The sequence below is a fragment of the Lentinus tigrinus genome (genome assembly GCF_003813185.1).
Source record: "Lentinus tigrinus ALCF2SS1-7 unplaced genomic scaffold L226scaffold_23, whole genome shotgun sequence".
In the NCBI taxonomy this organism is placed as follows: Eukaryota; Fungi; Basidiomycota; class Agaricomycetes; order Polyporales; family Polyporaceae; genus Lentinus; species Lentinus tigrinus.
The window spans coordinates 260,921-272,974 of record NW_027137932.1 but is presented as its reverse complement, the minus strand read 5'-3'; the positions used below and the strand labels follow the sequence as shown (position 1 = coordinate 272,974).

The following is a 12,054-nucleotide window of genomic DNA, read 5'->3' as shown; positions in this document are numbered from 1 at the left end:
TCGTCTTCCTCGTCGCAGCGGCGCGCACTCAGTTCAGAGCGAGCCCGCACAAGCCGGAAATACCCAACGTGGCTCGCAGCCGTGTCCGTCCCGCTCACAGACAGCCCTGTCCCTGTCCCTGTCCCTGCGCCCCGCCCCATGGAGTCGTTTCCGTCTTTGTTCTTGTCGTCTTCGGTGATCTCTCGTATCGGTCCAAGATGCCCGCAGCGCCTGACACATGTGTGACCTGCGCCGCCGTCGCGTGCAGCGCGAGCAATTGCGCGCTGGGGGGCGGGATCGTTGGACCCGAGTTAAAATATAAACCACCGGGGCCTTGCATTCGTTGAACAAGAACTCCCATCCTGGAAACGTCTTCAGCTGGTACGGGGTGGGAGTCCGTCGCTCGTCCTAAAATAGTCCAGCACGTTCACGTTAGCGACCTACCCTAGCTCTCACAGCTGGAAGGTTAGGGTATGGACCAACACAGGCTGCAGGAACACGGTGGGTGAAGAGAGGGACAGACGATCCTTGAGAGTTAGGGGATGGGTTAGGGTTTCCAAAACAGATATCAATAAGTTACTCGAAATTGTTTTCCAGCCCAGGTAAGTACTTATACGCGCATGCGGGCATTCGTGAGTGTGAGTTTGGCTCAACGTGTCGAAGCAATGCATCGGGGGGTCGACGACCTAAGCTACCCGACGGGAAAGAGAAGAAGGAAACACTACGCAGACAGAACACGCACTTGAGAATCAGTGAGATACAGTAACATAGAGGCACGATCGGCGACCCAATGGCCGGCGGCAGAGGACGATACGCCAGCATTATGGAAGCTCTCTGTATGTGGCGTTAAGGGTAGCATTATTTTGCGTGGGTGCCCACGATTCCGAACCTCGAGGCTCTTCGAAGCCGGTCACTAGAGTCTGAGATACGGACCTATGGTGGCCCTGCAAGCAGCCGCCAAGGGCCCAGGGAAGATATGATATGATATGATATGAGCGAGCGGGTACACCCACCGTTGTCGTCACCGTTGGGGCGGCGCTGAGCGATGAGGCGCACATCCGCTCTCCGTCCGCTTCTAACCTCGAGCGGCCAACATGAACATGAATGACTATTGCGTGATCCGCGTCCGCAGCGCGTCGGAGTCGGTCGTATCAGAGAGCGAGAGCAAGGCGATTCGCTGGTTGCTGTCAGGACCCAGGGACCAGGACTAGAAGAGCGGAAGTGATGCACAGAATGAGATGATGAACACGCCGACTTGCCTGGCACGCTCCCCCGCCTTCCCAGCCTGCGACGTCCCTGACATGCGAATCAGCTTCTTGGGGAGGGGGCGTCACGGCGGTCGGGCATCTGCGCAAGCGGGGGCGCGGGAGGGGGAGGGAGAATTGCGGGAGGATGGGATGGAGTCGGTCGTCAGGCAGAGCGACGGCGGCGGAGCGTTTCCATACTTCGAGTAGTCCTTGGATCCAGGTGGGGAGGATCATCAGGAGGCCGGAGACGTGGAGCGGCGGGCCTCGCGTGTGGGCGTGAAGAGGGCAGGCCGCAGGACGAAAGTGGAGAGGAAGAGGAGCATCATCTGAGCGAGGGTCTGATCGTTGTGGCAGTCGTCTTGCGTGCGTCGGTGCGTGTCGCGGGCGCGTCGTCTTCCGTGCAGTGCGCGTCGCGTCGTACGACGACAGGAGCAGTTTTGCAGAAGCAGATGCGTGCGTGCGTCGGGCAGCGAGAGCACGGCGGGTGGGCTGGGCGGGCGCAGCGAGGCGGTCACGGAGAGGGATGACGCATAGTGACGGAGCGAGCTCGGTGGCAAATCTGGACGAGCGGAGGCGCGCGTTCCAGAGTCGGTAAAGTGGGTGGCGTGATGGGGTAGACACCGCCCAAGGCTACCCCGAAAGGGGTGTGAAGGATCCGGGAGAACGGACGGCCTGGGCCTGTATCCAGGACAGTGGGTCGCGACGGGAATGGCAAAGAACGGCGGTCATGGGGTGAGTCCGTGCGAGAGAGAAGCACCGTCCACAGAGACGGCGGGTGGCCATGGGAGCCTGAGCCTGCGCTGGCCGTTGTTCTGGCTCATCTCTCTGCTCACTCCCGGGCGACGGCGGGGAGACAGGAGGCGGGACGCAGGGGAGCTGGGCAGCCGCGGCGGCGAGGAATGGGCGGGGGGCGGGAGGCGGGACGAGATAAGGGGCGATCGGGGATCTGGATCGAAATATGAAATGGACAGCATTACTGTATACCGACTCGACCCTCGCTCACCTCAGCTGCGCCTTAGACTGTCCGAGTCCAAGCCAAAGCGGAGGACATCCCAGCGGGACATTCCAGCGGACAACCATCTCTCCTGCCCCGGTCACGCCCAATTCCTCTGCCCTTACGCTGTCACGCAGGAAGCTGTCTCCCATCACGCCCAATACGCCTCTTGTCTCTTCTACCTCCAACCTTATTTCGCTCTCTATCTCCCTCTCTCATCCACCACGCCCCGAGCCATGCACCAACCAGAGGACGACTCCGTCACCGTGCACGGTCTCCAGTATTCTCCCTCCTTCCTCGACGCACTCCCCGTCCTCCGCACCCGTCCAGACCCCCACCCGCCCATACGCGCCCTCACCGCCGACCAGTTCTCCGAGCTGCACCTCGCATACCTCACAACCCATGCCCCAGACCACGTCCTCTTCCCCTTCCTCCACGGCCTCGAAGGCGACAACGAGCAGCAGAACGCCTTCTTCGCCTCCGCCCGCCCGCGCGGCGACGTTCCTCGCTTCAGAGGCCTCGTCTGGGTCGCGTGCGATGATGACGACGACGACATGTGTGACGTCGATGACCTCGACGACGACGACGACGACTACTCTACCACATCCTCCCTAGACTCCTTTGGTCCCACCGACCTTGAGGAGGACGTCCCGATGCAACTCGACCCGACCGTCCACATGGTCAGCGGCTGCCCCCCGCCTGAGCCACTCGAGAAGATCCCCGTCGCGCCCAGTCCCATCCCCCTCACCGCTGGCCATCTCCCTCCATCGTCATCCACATACACCAAGCCCTCGGTGCTCACCTCTAGCTTCCGCGCGCGCGACCTCCTGCGTACGCGCACAGAAGGAGACGGAACGCCGGCGAATGTCTTTGTCGAACCGAAGATCCCGGACGGGATCAGCCTCAGGAATTTCGGCATCCAAGTGGTGAGTGTCGCCTTATTCTTCGCGTCAGGGCGTCTGCGGACAGTTGGCGTGTGCGGAGGGGAAGCAGGGTTACACACCTTCGGCTGGGTTGTCGCGCATGTCACGCTCCCCCGGTGCAAGGGAAGCTGCGGTCGTTGCGGGGCCCTCTTCACCGAATCGCGCTACCCGGCCATTCCGGACACTAGTCTCTCCACCCGGGTCCGAATTCGTCTCGCAGATCACCCCCGTTCGGCCGCGTGCTCGTGTGTTCGATCCTGGTGCATGCACTTTCCTGTTCCACAGTTCCCCGTTGCATGTCCATCCAGAGCTGTTTGCTCATCCTTCGTTATAGCCAATATATGCCACATTGTCCGACATTGTCGTCTACTCTCCTCGCGGCATGACCCGCTCTGCCATCGCCGTCGCAGAGAAGTTCAAGCAGGCAGTAGAGATCAAGTTCCAGGAGCGTCGTGCTCGCTGTCCCTCTCCGGATGCTCTCATCCCCTATAACGTCTTTGTCCTTGACGCCTCTGCCTCTGAGCTCGCAGACAAGGTCCCACACCTCGTCGTGCGTACTGAGGACGCCTTCGTTTCCGGTGCGCACACCGACGGTACCGACGCACACACGCACGGCGAAGAGGACGATGACATGTCCCTCCTCCTGCGCGCGAACACGATCGACTTCACGCAGCGCGAGAAGGACGAGATGCGCGACCTCACCCAAGCCTCTGAGATTGTCTCTATCGTCGACCCTCTCTCTCATATCGACGCCGACGCCCTCGCGGGTACCAACACGGCGTCGCACTGGGAGCCTACAGCCGGCCAGATCTTCCTCGGTAACTCCAACGACGTTCCTCTCCCCCCTGACCGCCGCATCCGGATGCGTACGATACGCGGTGATGATGACGATGACGACGCTTACGACTGGCGGACAAACGACCCCAACCAGGGCTACGGCTACGATCTATGCATCGAGTGTCATGACTATGCTCCATTCCCTACCTCTGCCCACCTCCGCGCCGCTGAGGAGCACATGCGTATCCTCGAGAAGCGATGGATAGAACGGTGTCTATCCGACAACGACGGCGTCGACTCCAAAGATCCCGTTCCACCACGTCCCCCACCGAATGCATCACATGTTGTCCATCTGCCATTCCCCAGTTCTCCTGCATCCTCCGTTGTCACTGTCAACACCCTGCTTCCTTTCATCCACTTCCTCGAGAGACTCATACAGCCTGTTGACGGGTCTCTTACCTTCGAGGCTGCGAACGAACAATTGCATCCTCCCCGGCCAGCATTTGATCCTTCCAGTCGACATGAATCCAACTCCTTCATGCCAAGTTCCCTTCCGCCACCAAGCTCGTTCCCCACATCCTTCTTCCCCTCATCTCCCTCGTCACCGCAGTCTGCATATACTCGCGTACGCTCGACCTCCGCCACCTTCCTTCCAGCCTCGTCACCAGCTACCCCTGTTTCCACATCTCCCACGTCAACTGTTCCCGTTCCCCTGCGGACACGTCCCGCGAAGATCTTGATCTACTCAGCGGACGGTTATACCGAGTCTTCGGTCCTCGCGCTGTGCATCCTGATGGCCCTCCGCTCGACCTCGCTCCCAGAGGCATATCTCACCCTCCAGGTCGAGAAGCGCCGCAGCTTCTTCGTGTACCAGAGCGACCTGGGCGTGCTCAGACGCGTCGAGGCACGGCTCGAGAAGGACCGCGCCGCACAGAGCCAACTTCACGGATCGGGGCACCATCACCCATCGCCATTGCAGGGCGACGCAGGGATCTGGAGCAGGTCCCTCGGACACGTGTCCGGGCGATCGGTGACGTTCGCGAATCCCCCCGTGGTCAAGAGCAACGAGAGCCACAACAACAATAACGACAACGAGCTCGGGGACATCCCGACAGGGGTGAGTGCCCCAGCGGCGGTCGTGCACCCGCTGCGGACGCGCTCCGAGTCGGACGCGGACGCGGGCGTGCAGCATCCGCAGGTGCAGCTGCCCGGACGCCCGAGGGCGCATACGATGCCGCCGACGCGGGTGCCGCCGTGGCGGGACCACCAGGTGTGGTTCAACGACCCGCGGTTCGATGGGAGCTTCCCGAGCCGCGTGCTGCCGTTCTTGTACCTGGGCAACTTGTGAGTGTTCTTTTGTGTTGTGTGAAGTCGTTGGTTCTCATGTTTCGTTCTTTTTTTTTCCGTCTTCTCTCGCGTACCTTCGCCCTGTCACTGTCACCAACTCTCTCTACCTCTCTCCGCCGATCGACATGCGCCCTTCTCCGCTTGTCCTGCACCGTGACCCGTAACCCGTATACCGTAACCCGTAACCCGCCGGCGTGTGTATGTCCAGGAACCACGCGTCAAACGCGTTCATGCTCCACGCCCTCGGCATCACGCACGTCGTCTCCGTGGGCGAGTGCGCGCTCGTGCCGCCCCCACACCTCGACAACGCCGCGGGCCCCCAGGCTCCAGCGACCGGGCCGACGTGCCCACTCCCCAGCCCGGGGGCGCAGTTCGTGCCGGGCAAAGGGCCGGGCGGGCAGGGCTCGCTGTGGATCGAGGAGCGCGAGGGGCGGATCAAGGTGCTGGACATCAAGGGCGTGTGCGACGACGGGATCGACACGCTGGAGCCGCAGCTGGAGCCGATTTGCGAGTGGATTGATCGGGCGCGCGAGGAGGGCGGGAAGGTGCTTGTGCATTGTCGGGTGGGGGTGTCGAGGAGCGCGACTGTTACGGTGCGTTTCTTCTCTCTCTCTCTTCTTTTTCGAGGGTTGACTGATGACAAACGACGACGGCAGATCGCGTACGTGATGAAGCACCTGTCGCTGCCGCTGGTGGACGCGTACCTCGTCGTGCGGTCCCGAAGGCTGTCGGTGCTGATCCAGCCGAACATGCGGCTGCTGTACAACCTGCTTGGGTGGGAGATCAAGCTCGCGCGGGAGCGCGCGGAGCGTGCGCTCGCAGTCGCGGGCGTGGCGGACGAGCGGGAGCGCGAGGGGCGGATGAAGACGCGCATGCGGAACGAGCTCGCGCGTGCGCTGAATTGGCCGTTCTTGGCGAAGGAGGTGCATGCGCTGAATGAGAAGTATCTGCATTGAGTGAGCGTGGTGGGGTTTTGAGGGCTTTTTCTCTCTCGTTCCCCTCCCCCCTTTCCCTTTCCCCCCCCCCCCCCCCCCCCCCCCCCTACCACCGCAAAAGGACTGTGGCTGTCTTTCTCTCGCTTTCTTACCCCTTTGAGCTCGAGCTCGAGCTCGAGCACTCTCATGTCTTGCTGCACATATGAGACTGGTGACTTTGTTGCACATACCGCACCGCACATACATGCATGCCTTTCGGCCATATCCTGCTTTGCCACCCGTCTCGTCCCTCGTATCTCGTATCCCCGTACATACACAGTTTCTTCTGTTGCTGCCCGTCGTCCATCGTCATCGCCCATTGTCATTGTCATCTTGCCCCTCACTCCTCTGCTTACCATCCCATCCCATTCCCCCTTGACCGCATCTTCATCTCAGTCCCCATCTCAGTCTCGTCTCATCGTCATAGCCATCGTCCCCTCTCATAGCCATCGCCCATCGGATCAGGAGTTCTCTCGTTTCGTGCACGTACTACGTCAAGTCTCAAGTCTCAAGTATAAGTATCATGAGTCTGAAAATCTGGAGCTGTACATCACTGCCGTTGTAATTATTGTATCTCGTTCGTTTCAATGTTTCGTTTGTACCATTTCCATCCGTGTTCAGTGCCGTGTCCTGCCGTGTCGCGTCGTAGCTGCCTCTTCACTGGAGTCTGGTCTGTGCATCTGATTCTTCTGATCCCGGGCTTCTGAATCATTTTCCTCGCCTGTTTCAGCGTTCAGTACTCGACTCAGAACTCAGTCTCAGTTTCACTTCTCCGTCCTCTTGCTCAGTGTTCGGCCTGTGCTCTCATTGACATCCTCGACCTTTCCGTCTTGAGCTCCATCTCGGCCTTCCATCCTCGCATCGTACATGTGTGTATATGAATACGATCTGGAGTAATGCGCGGCGTTTGCGCCGCGGTGGTCATTCTGAAAGCTAACGTGTTAGGAGTTATTCTTCGACTCAACATTGGAGTGCCGTATGTATTCCAGGTCGAAAGGTCGACCGCGGAGACGATAAGATGGGACATGGCGAAGTGTATAACTGGATGGGTACCACTGGATGGAGCTACATGCATGATATGAGCTCTCCTCGAAATGCCCCCTGTCCCTGTCCCTGTCCCTGTCCCTTCCCCTTCTAGCCCGGGGCGCGAGTGGGATCGTTGGGCGCGCGCGATCTCAAGGAGTCTCCTGGGGACGCGCGATGAGCTTCATCCCGCTAACCTTGAAAGCCTCAAGTCTCGCGAGACCGTCTGGGATGCCCGCCAGGCCGTTAGGCAGCACCTCGACCCTGTTCGGCTACGTGACCATGATCGCGCCCTCAATCAGCACCTTCTCTCAAAGTGATAAATACCAACGACGGTGGAGTGCGACAGACCTTGATGATGCCCTTCTCGAGCCACCCCGTCAGCCGCGCATACATCTCCTCCCCACACCGCCTATTATCCGGATGGTGCACGTTCCCAAACACGCCCGACACCCTCACCCCATCACCACCCTTCGACTTCTTGAGCTCCTCGGGGATGACCTCGGGCAGGACGAGCACGACCGCGCCGCCCGGGGACGCGGCTTGGTACGCGAGCGCCTGCGTGTCGGCGAGCGAGATCGCGTCGTAGACGAATTCGAGCGGTTTGCCCGCGGCGAGCGCGGGGAGCTTGGAGAGGATCGTGGAGGTGGGGAGGGCGCGGTCGAGGATGTGCGTCGCGCCGAGGGAGGCGAGCAGGGTGGTGTTGTGTGGCGAGGCGGTGGTGATTATGGGCGAGAAGTTGGCGAGCTTGGCGATTTGGATGGCTGCGGGGAGACAGAGTGCGTGTTCACATCAGGGGCCTAGGTTTCAGAAAACAAGATGCGGGCAGGAAAGAAACGCACCGTACTGTCCGACGGAGGAAGAGCCGCCGATGATGAAGGCGGGCTTACCGGCGAATTGGGAAGTCCCGCCTTCGGCCCACGGAGGCGTGAACCGGAGAGTCTTGTCGGACTTGGGATCTTGGTTGTACAGTGCAAGGACGACCGTGGCCAGGCCGAGCGGGACAGAGGCGGCTTCGTCGAACGAGATGTTGTCCGGGATCTGCGCGTCCGAAAACGAATATTCAATACTAGTTGGTATGTATCTTGGGCAATCGGGCCTCCCGAAAATCGAACAGACCTTTGCCGTGATCGCGGCCGGCACCAGGCAGTACTGCTGGAAGGTTGCCAGTTCGTTGACGAAGTATCCTTGGAAGACGCTGTACATATCACAGTGCGTCCATAGAGAGTCAGATGAAGTTCCGTCATGCTGCTGCGCCTTCTGTGCTTCGTGCACTTCTGTCCTAGACCGCACGCCTCATGCCATGCGCGCACGATATGAGTGCGCTACTCCGCCAAGAGGGTGACGTCGGACAAAGTAGCAGCGAAGCGAAGTAAAGTGGTGGCATGTCACATATGCAGTGCGAGTCTTTGAAGTCGGACACGAAGCACACGCAGCATGCAGTGACCGGGATAGGGGTACGTACATCTTGTCTCCTTTGACGAGCGTGGTGACGTCCACCCCAACGTCCTCGACGATCCCTGCGCCGTCCGTGCCGGAGATGAAGGGGTACGACTGGATAATGGAAGAGAAGGGCGAGTCGACGAGCTTCCAATCGATCGGGTTCAGCGCAGCTGATACGACCTTCACGAGGACGTCCTTGGGACCTGGCCGTGGGATCGGCGCCTCACCGACGACCCACTGCCCTGCGCGCGCGGTGAGGTACAGGGCTTTCTGCGTGCCAGACATCTGGTTGGGAGACGATAAGCGATGTTGAAGAGGTGGAGGTGGAGGACCGTGGTGTCAGCGAGACCCTGGCGAGGGTCGCTGAAATACGCGCGGGCGGAGTGCTGTGGGATATTCTGCTGCTTCCCATACTGTGGAACGTGGACGGATAGACGGAGGTCCGGATACGATCTATTCAGGAGGGTTGTGAGCTCGTGCATTGGACAAGCCCCGTCGTGCTGGGAATGAGATTACCAAGCACTTGCACGAGAAGCCTTCTTCGTCCTACATGATCTGTTTCCAGTCGGGAAAACCTGTACAACCGCCATTGACAGGAGAGATCAGGACCAAGAGGAGGGAGAGTCGTACATTGAGTCTCCGCCATTTGATTGACTGGGTACGCGGCCAGCGATGCAAAAGAAAGGTTTGCCTACGCACTATTGAAGCAATGTGAGTACACGATCGCAATCAAGACCATCCGCTATATCGCCGTACATTACCGTTAGCCGTAAAGCGCAGTGTCACTCCGCTTGGAGGTATCAGTCTGTAGGAATACGTAGAGGTTCAACTTGCTGCCGCCAGCGGCGGATCAGCCGAAGTGCTGGGCGGACCATCGGCCCGGATCCCCGGGCAAGTCTCAACCCTCTGTCTCCAGCGCTGCTTCATTCCACTGCGCATACTGGTCTTCGTGAGTCACGATAGCGCACACGTAGACGTGCAGCTCTGTATCACAGCGACAGCTCTCAAATACTGGACTCGCAGGTAAAGTTCAGCTCAATCTGAGATGCAGTTCGGGGGAACGCGCTACTATAGGATGTTAGGATTCGAGCAAGGGTTATCCGTGAGTCCATGACCAGACCTTGCCGCAGCTCTTCAAGGCGCCGGGTGATTGTAACTTGTCTCGAGAAGCTTTCGACTTGGAATTACGAGTTCAATTTATTCAACCTGGGGAACGACTTAGGATGGAGAAGCTGGAGCGGGAGTCAACAGTTCAATCGGTACTACACGGCATAATAAGATCTGCACAGTGCACTCTAACACGACCTGTTCAATATACGAGCCATGCCTTAAGCTTGAGGGGTTTCCTGGGGGCGTGCGACGAGCTTGGTCGCGCTGACCTTGGAGGCTTCGAGCCTGGCGAGACCATCTGGGATACCCGCGAGGCCGTTAGGCAGCACCTCGACTCTGTTCGGCTACATAATCGCGCCCGCGGTCAGCACCTCTCAATAAGTGGTGAAGTAACAACGGAGGCGACCGACCTTAATGATCCCCTTCTCGAGCCACTCCGTCAGGTGCGCATACATCTCCTCCCCACACTGCGCGTTACCCGGAAAGTGCACGCTCCCAGCAACGCGTGACACCGTCTTGCCATCGCCCTCCTGCTTCAGGGGGGTGACCTCGGGCAAGACGTACACGACCGTGCCGCCGCGGGCGGTCGCTTGGTACGCGAGCACCTGTGTGTCGGGGAGCGAGATCGCGTCGAAGACGAACTGGAGCGGCTTGCCGCCGGTGAGCTTGGGGAGCTCGGCGAGGATCGCGGTGTCGGAGAGGGAGCGGTCCACGACGTGCGTCGCGCCGAGGGAGCGGAGGAACGCGGTGTTGTGGGGCGAGGCGGTGGTGATTATAGGCGAAAAATTGGCGAGCTTGGCGATTTGGATGGCTGGATGGTACGTTTTGTCAAAATTTCAAGTTATGTCTACAGAAGCAAGTGGCAGATGCGCACCGTATTGCCCGACGGAAGAGGAACCGCCGATGATGAAGGCGGGCTTGCCGGCGAATTGAGTCGTGCCACCTTCCGCCCAGGGAGGCGTGAGGCGGAGAGTCTTGTCGGACTTGGGGTCTTGGTTGTAGAGTGCAAGGACAACGGTGGCCAGGCCCAGCGGGACGGAGGCAGCCTCGTCGAACGAGATGTTGTCCGGTATCTGCACATTCGAGTCAATATCGCTCAGTGACGATTGTGCTTGTACAAATGGACCGAAAGTGGACAGACCTTCGCCGTGAACGCGGCCGGGACGAGGCAATACTGCTGGAAGGTTCCCTGTTCGTTGTTGAAGTATCCCGGGAAGAGACTGTATGCCCATAAAGAGTCAGATGAATTCTCGGCATGTTGCTGTCACACCCCGTAGTACGTGGACACTGACACCTGGAGGTACGTACATCTTATCGCCTTTGGTGAGCTTGGTGACGTCCGCCCCAACGTCCTCGACGATCCCTGCCCCGTCCGTACCGGAGATAAAGGGGTACGACGGGATGAAGGAAGAGAATCGCGAGTCGACTATCTTCCAGTCGAGCGGGTTCAGCGCCGTTGAGATGACCTTCACGAGGACGTCCTTGGGACCTGGCCTTGGGATAGGTGCCTCGCCGACGACCCACTTCCCTGCGCGGGAAGTGAGGTACAGCGCCTTCTGCGTGCCGGACATATTCGGTGGATGTTAGAAGATGTTGATGTGGAGGAAGAGTGCTGTCAGTGACTACAATGGTTTGCGGAGGCTCGCGCTTCTTCTCAAATACGTTCTCGGAGTTGTGGATGGATATCGTGTGTTCCTTCCCACAGTTGGCTTGAGACTAGGGGTCCGGACGTCATCTAGTTGATACTGTTTGTAAGCCCGAGTGTAGACCGAGGAGGAGGAAAGGGAAATTCAGCCGCCCAGCTACAGCTCGACAGCGTTGGACTGTGCATCTAGCTGATACTGATTGTAAGCCCGAGTGTAGGCCGACAGTGTTGTGCGGTGACGCGATCAAGGCTCTAGTCGAGAAGGCTCTCGCGACATCCTTCATATGCTAATCCGCAGTGTAGAGCCATGGGCGCTAGCGTCGGTAAACCAAGAGCAAAACGGTTATATGCCAGGCGTAATAGTACATTGGTCCCCTCGATAAGTACCTGCTCTCGCGCGTTAGCACGCCTGTCCGTCCTGCCTCGATTTCCTCCGTTTTGCCTCCGTTATTCTTGAAATTCTTTCTGTACACTCTAATAAACTATCTTATACCTGGAAAAATACTCCGCTGCATGTACGCTCAACCGTAGCAACTCCTCAGCCTCGATGAAAGTGACCTTCTTCCGCGCCAAACGACCTAATTTCCCAGCG

General features: G+C 59.2%; 3 protein-coding genes across 3 annotated transcripts; 1 reads left to right on the top strand and 2 right to left on the bottom strand.

Annotated features, from left to right (window-relative positions):
• Window positions 1–2,456: 2,456 nt before the first annotated feature.
• Window positions 2,457–6,223, top strand: L226DRAFT_467178 (uncharacterized protein; the record flags this gene model as incomplete). The annotated part of the gene is made up of 4 exons (XM_067676032.1): window positions 2,457–3,434; window positions 3,478–5,264; window positions 5,476–5,860; window positions 5,924–6,223. 4 exons carry the CDS (start codon window positions 2,457–2,459, stop codon window positions 6,221–6,223), a joined length of 3,450 nt encoding a protein of 1,149 aa, XP_067532992.1.
• A 1,193-nt stretch (window positions 6,224–7,416) lies between these two features.
• Window positions 7,417–8,992, bottom strand: L226DRAFT_467011 (GroES-like protein; the record flags this gene model as incomplete). The annotated part of the gene is made up of 5 exons (XM_067676020.1): window positions 7,417–7,536; window positions 7,616–8,028; window positions 8,107–8,305; window positions 8,384–8,462; window positions 8,730–8,992. 5 exons carry the CDS (start codon window positions 8,990–8,992, stop codon window positions 7,417–7,419), a joined length of 1,074 nt encoding a protein of 357 aa, XP_067532991.1.
• Window positions 8,993–9,894: 902 nt separating this feature from the next.
• Window positions 9,895–11,735, bottom strand: L226DRAFT_614854 (GroES-like protein). Its single transcript, XM_067686698.1, has 5 exons — window positions 11,126–11,735; window positions 10,959–11,037; window positions 10,692–10,890; window positions 10,228–10,628; window positions 9,895–10,161 (listed from the first exon to the last, which is right to left on the bottom strand). The coding sequence occupies exons 1-5, from the start codon at window positions 11,386–11,388 to the stop codon at window positions 10,036–10,038; spliced, it is 1,068 nt and encodes a 355-aa protein (XP_067532990.1). The 5' UTR covers window positions 11,389–11,735; the 3' UTR covers window positions 9,895–10,035.
• Between the last annotated feature and the right edge of the window lie 319 nt (window positions 11,736–12,054).

What these genes read in the sequence shown, in the direction of transcription:
- L226DRAFT_614854 (XM_067686698.1), bottom strand. Translation starts at nt 11,388, where the DNA reads ATGTCCGGCACGCAGAAGGCGCTGTACCTCACTTCCCGCGCAGGGAAG. An exon ending in CTCACCAAAGGCGATAAGAT is followed by an intron (nt 11,038 to 11,125) that starts GTACGTACCTCC and finishes ATGGGCATACAG; the next exon opens with TCTCTTCCCGGGATACTTCA. An exon ending in CTCTTCCGTCGGGCAATACG is followed by an intron (nt 10,629 to 10,691) that starts GTGCGCATCTGC and finishes CGTACCATCCAG; the next exon opens with CCATCCAAATCGCCAAGCTC.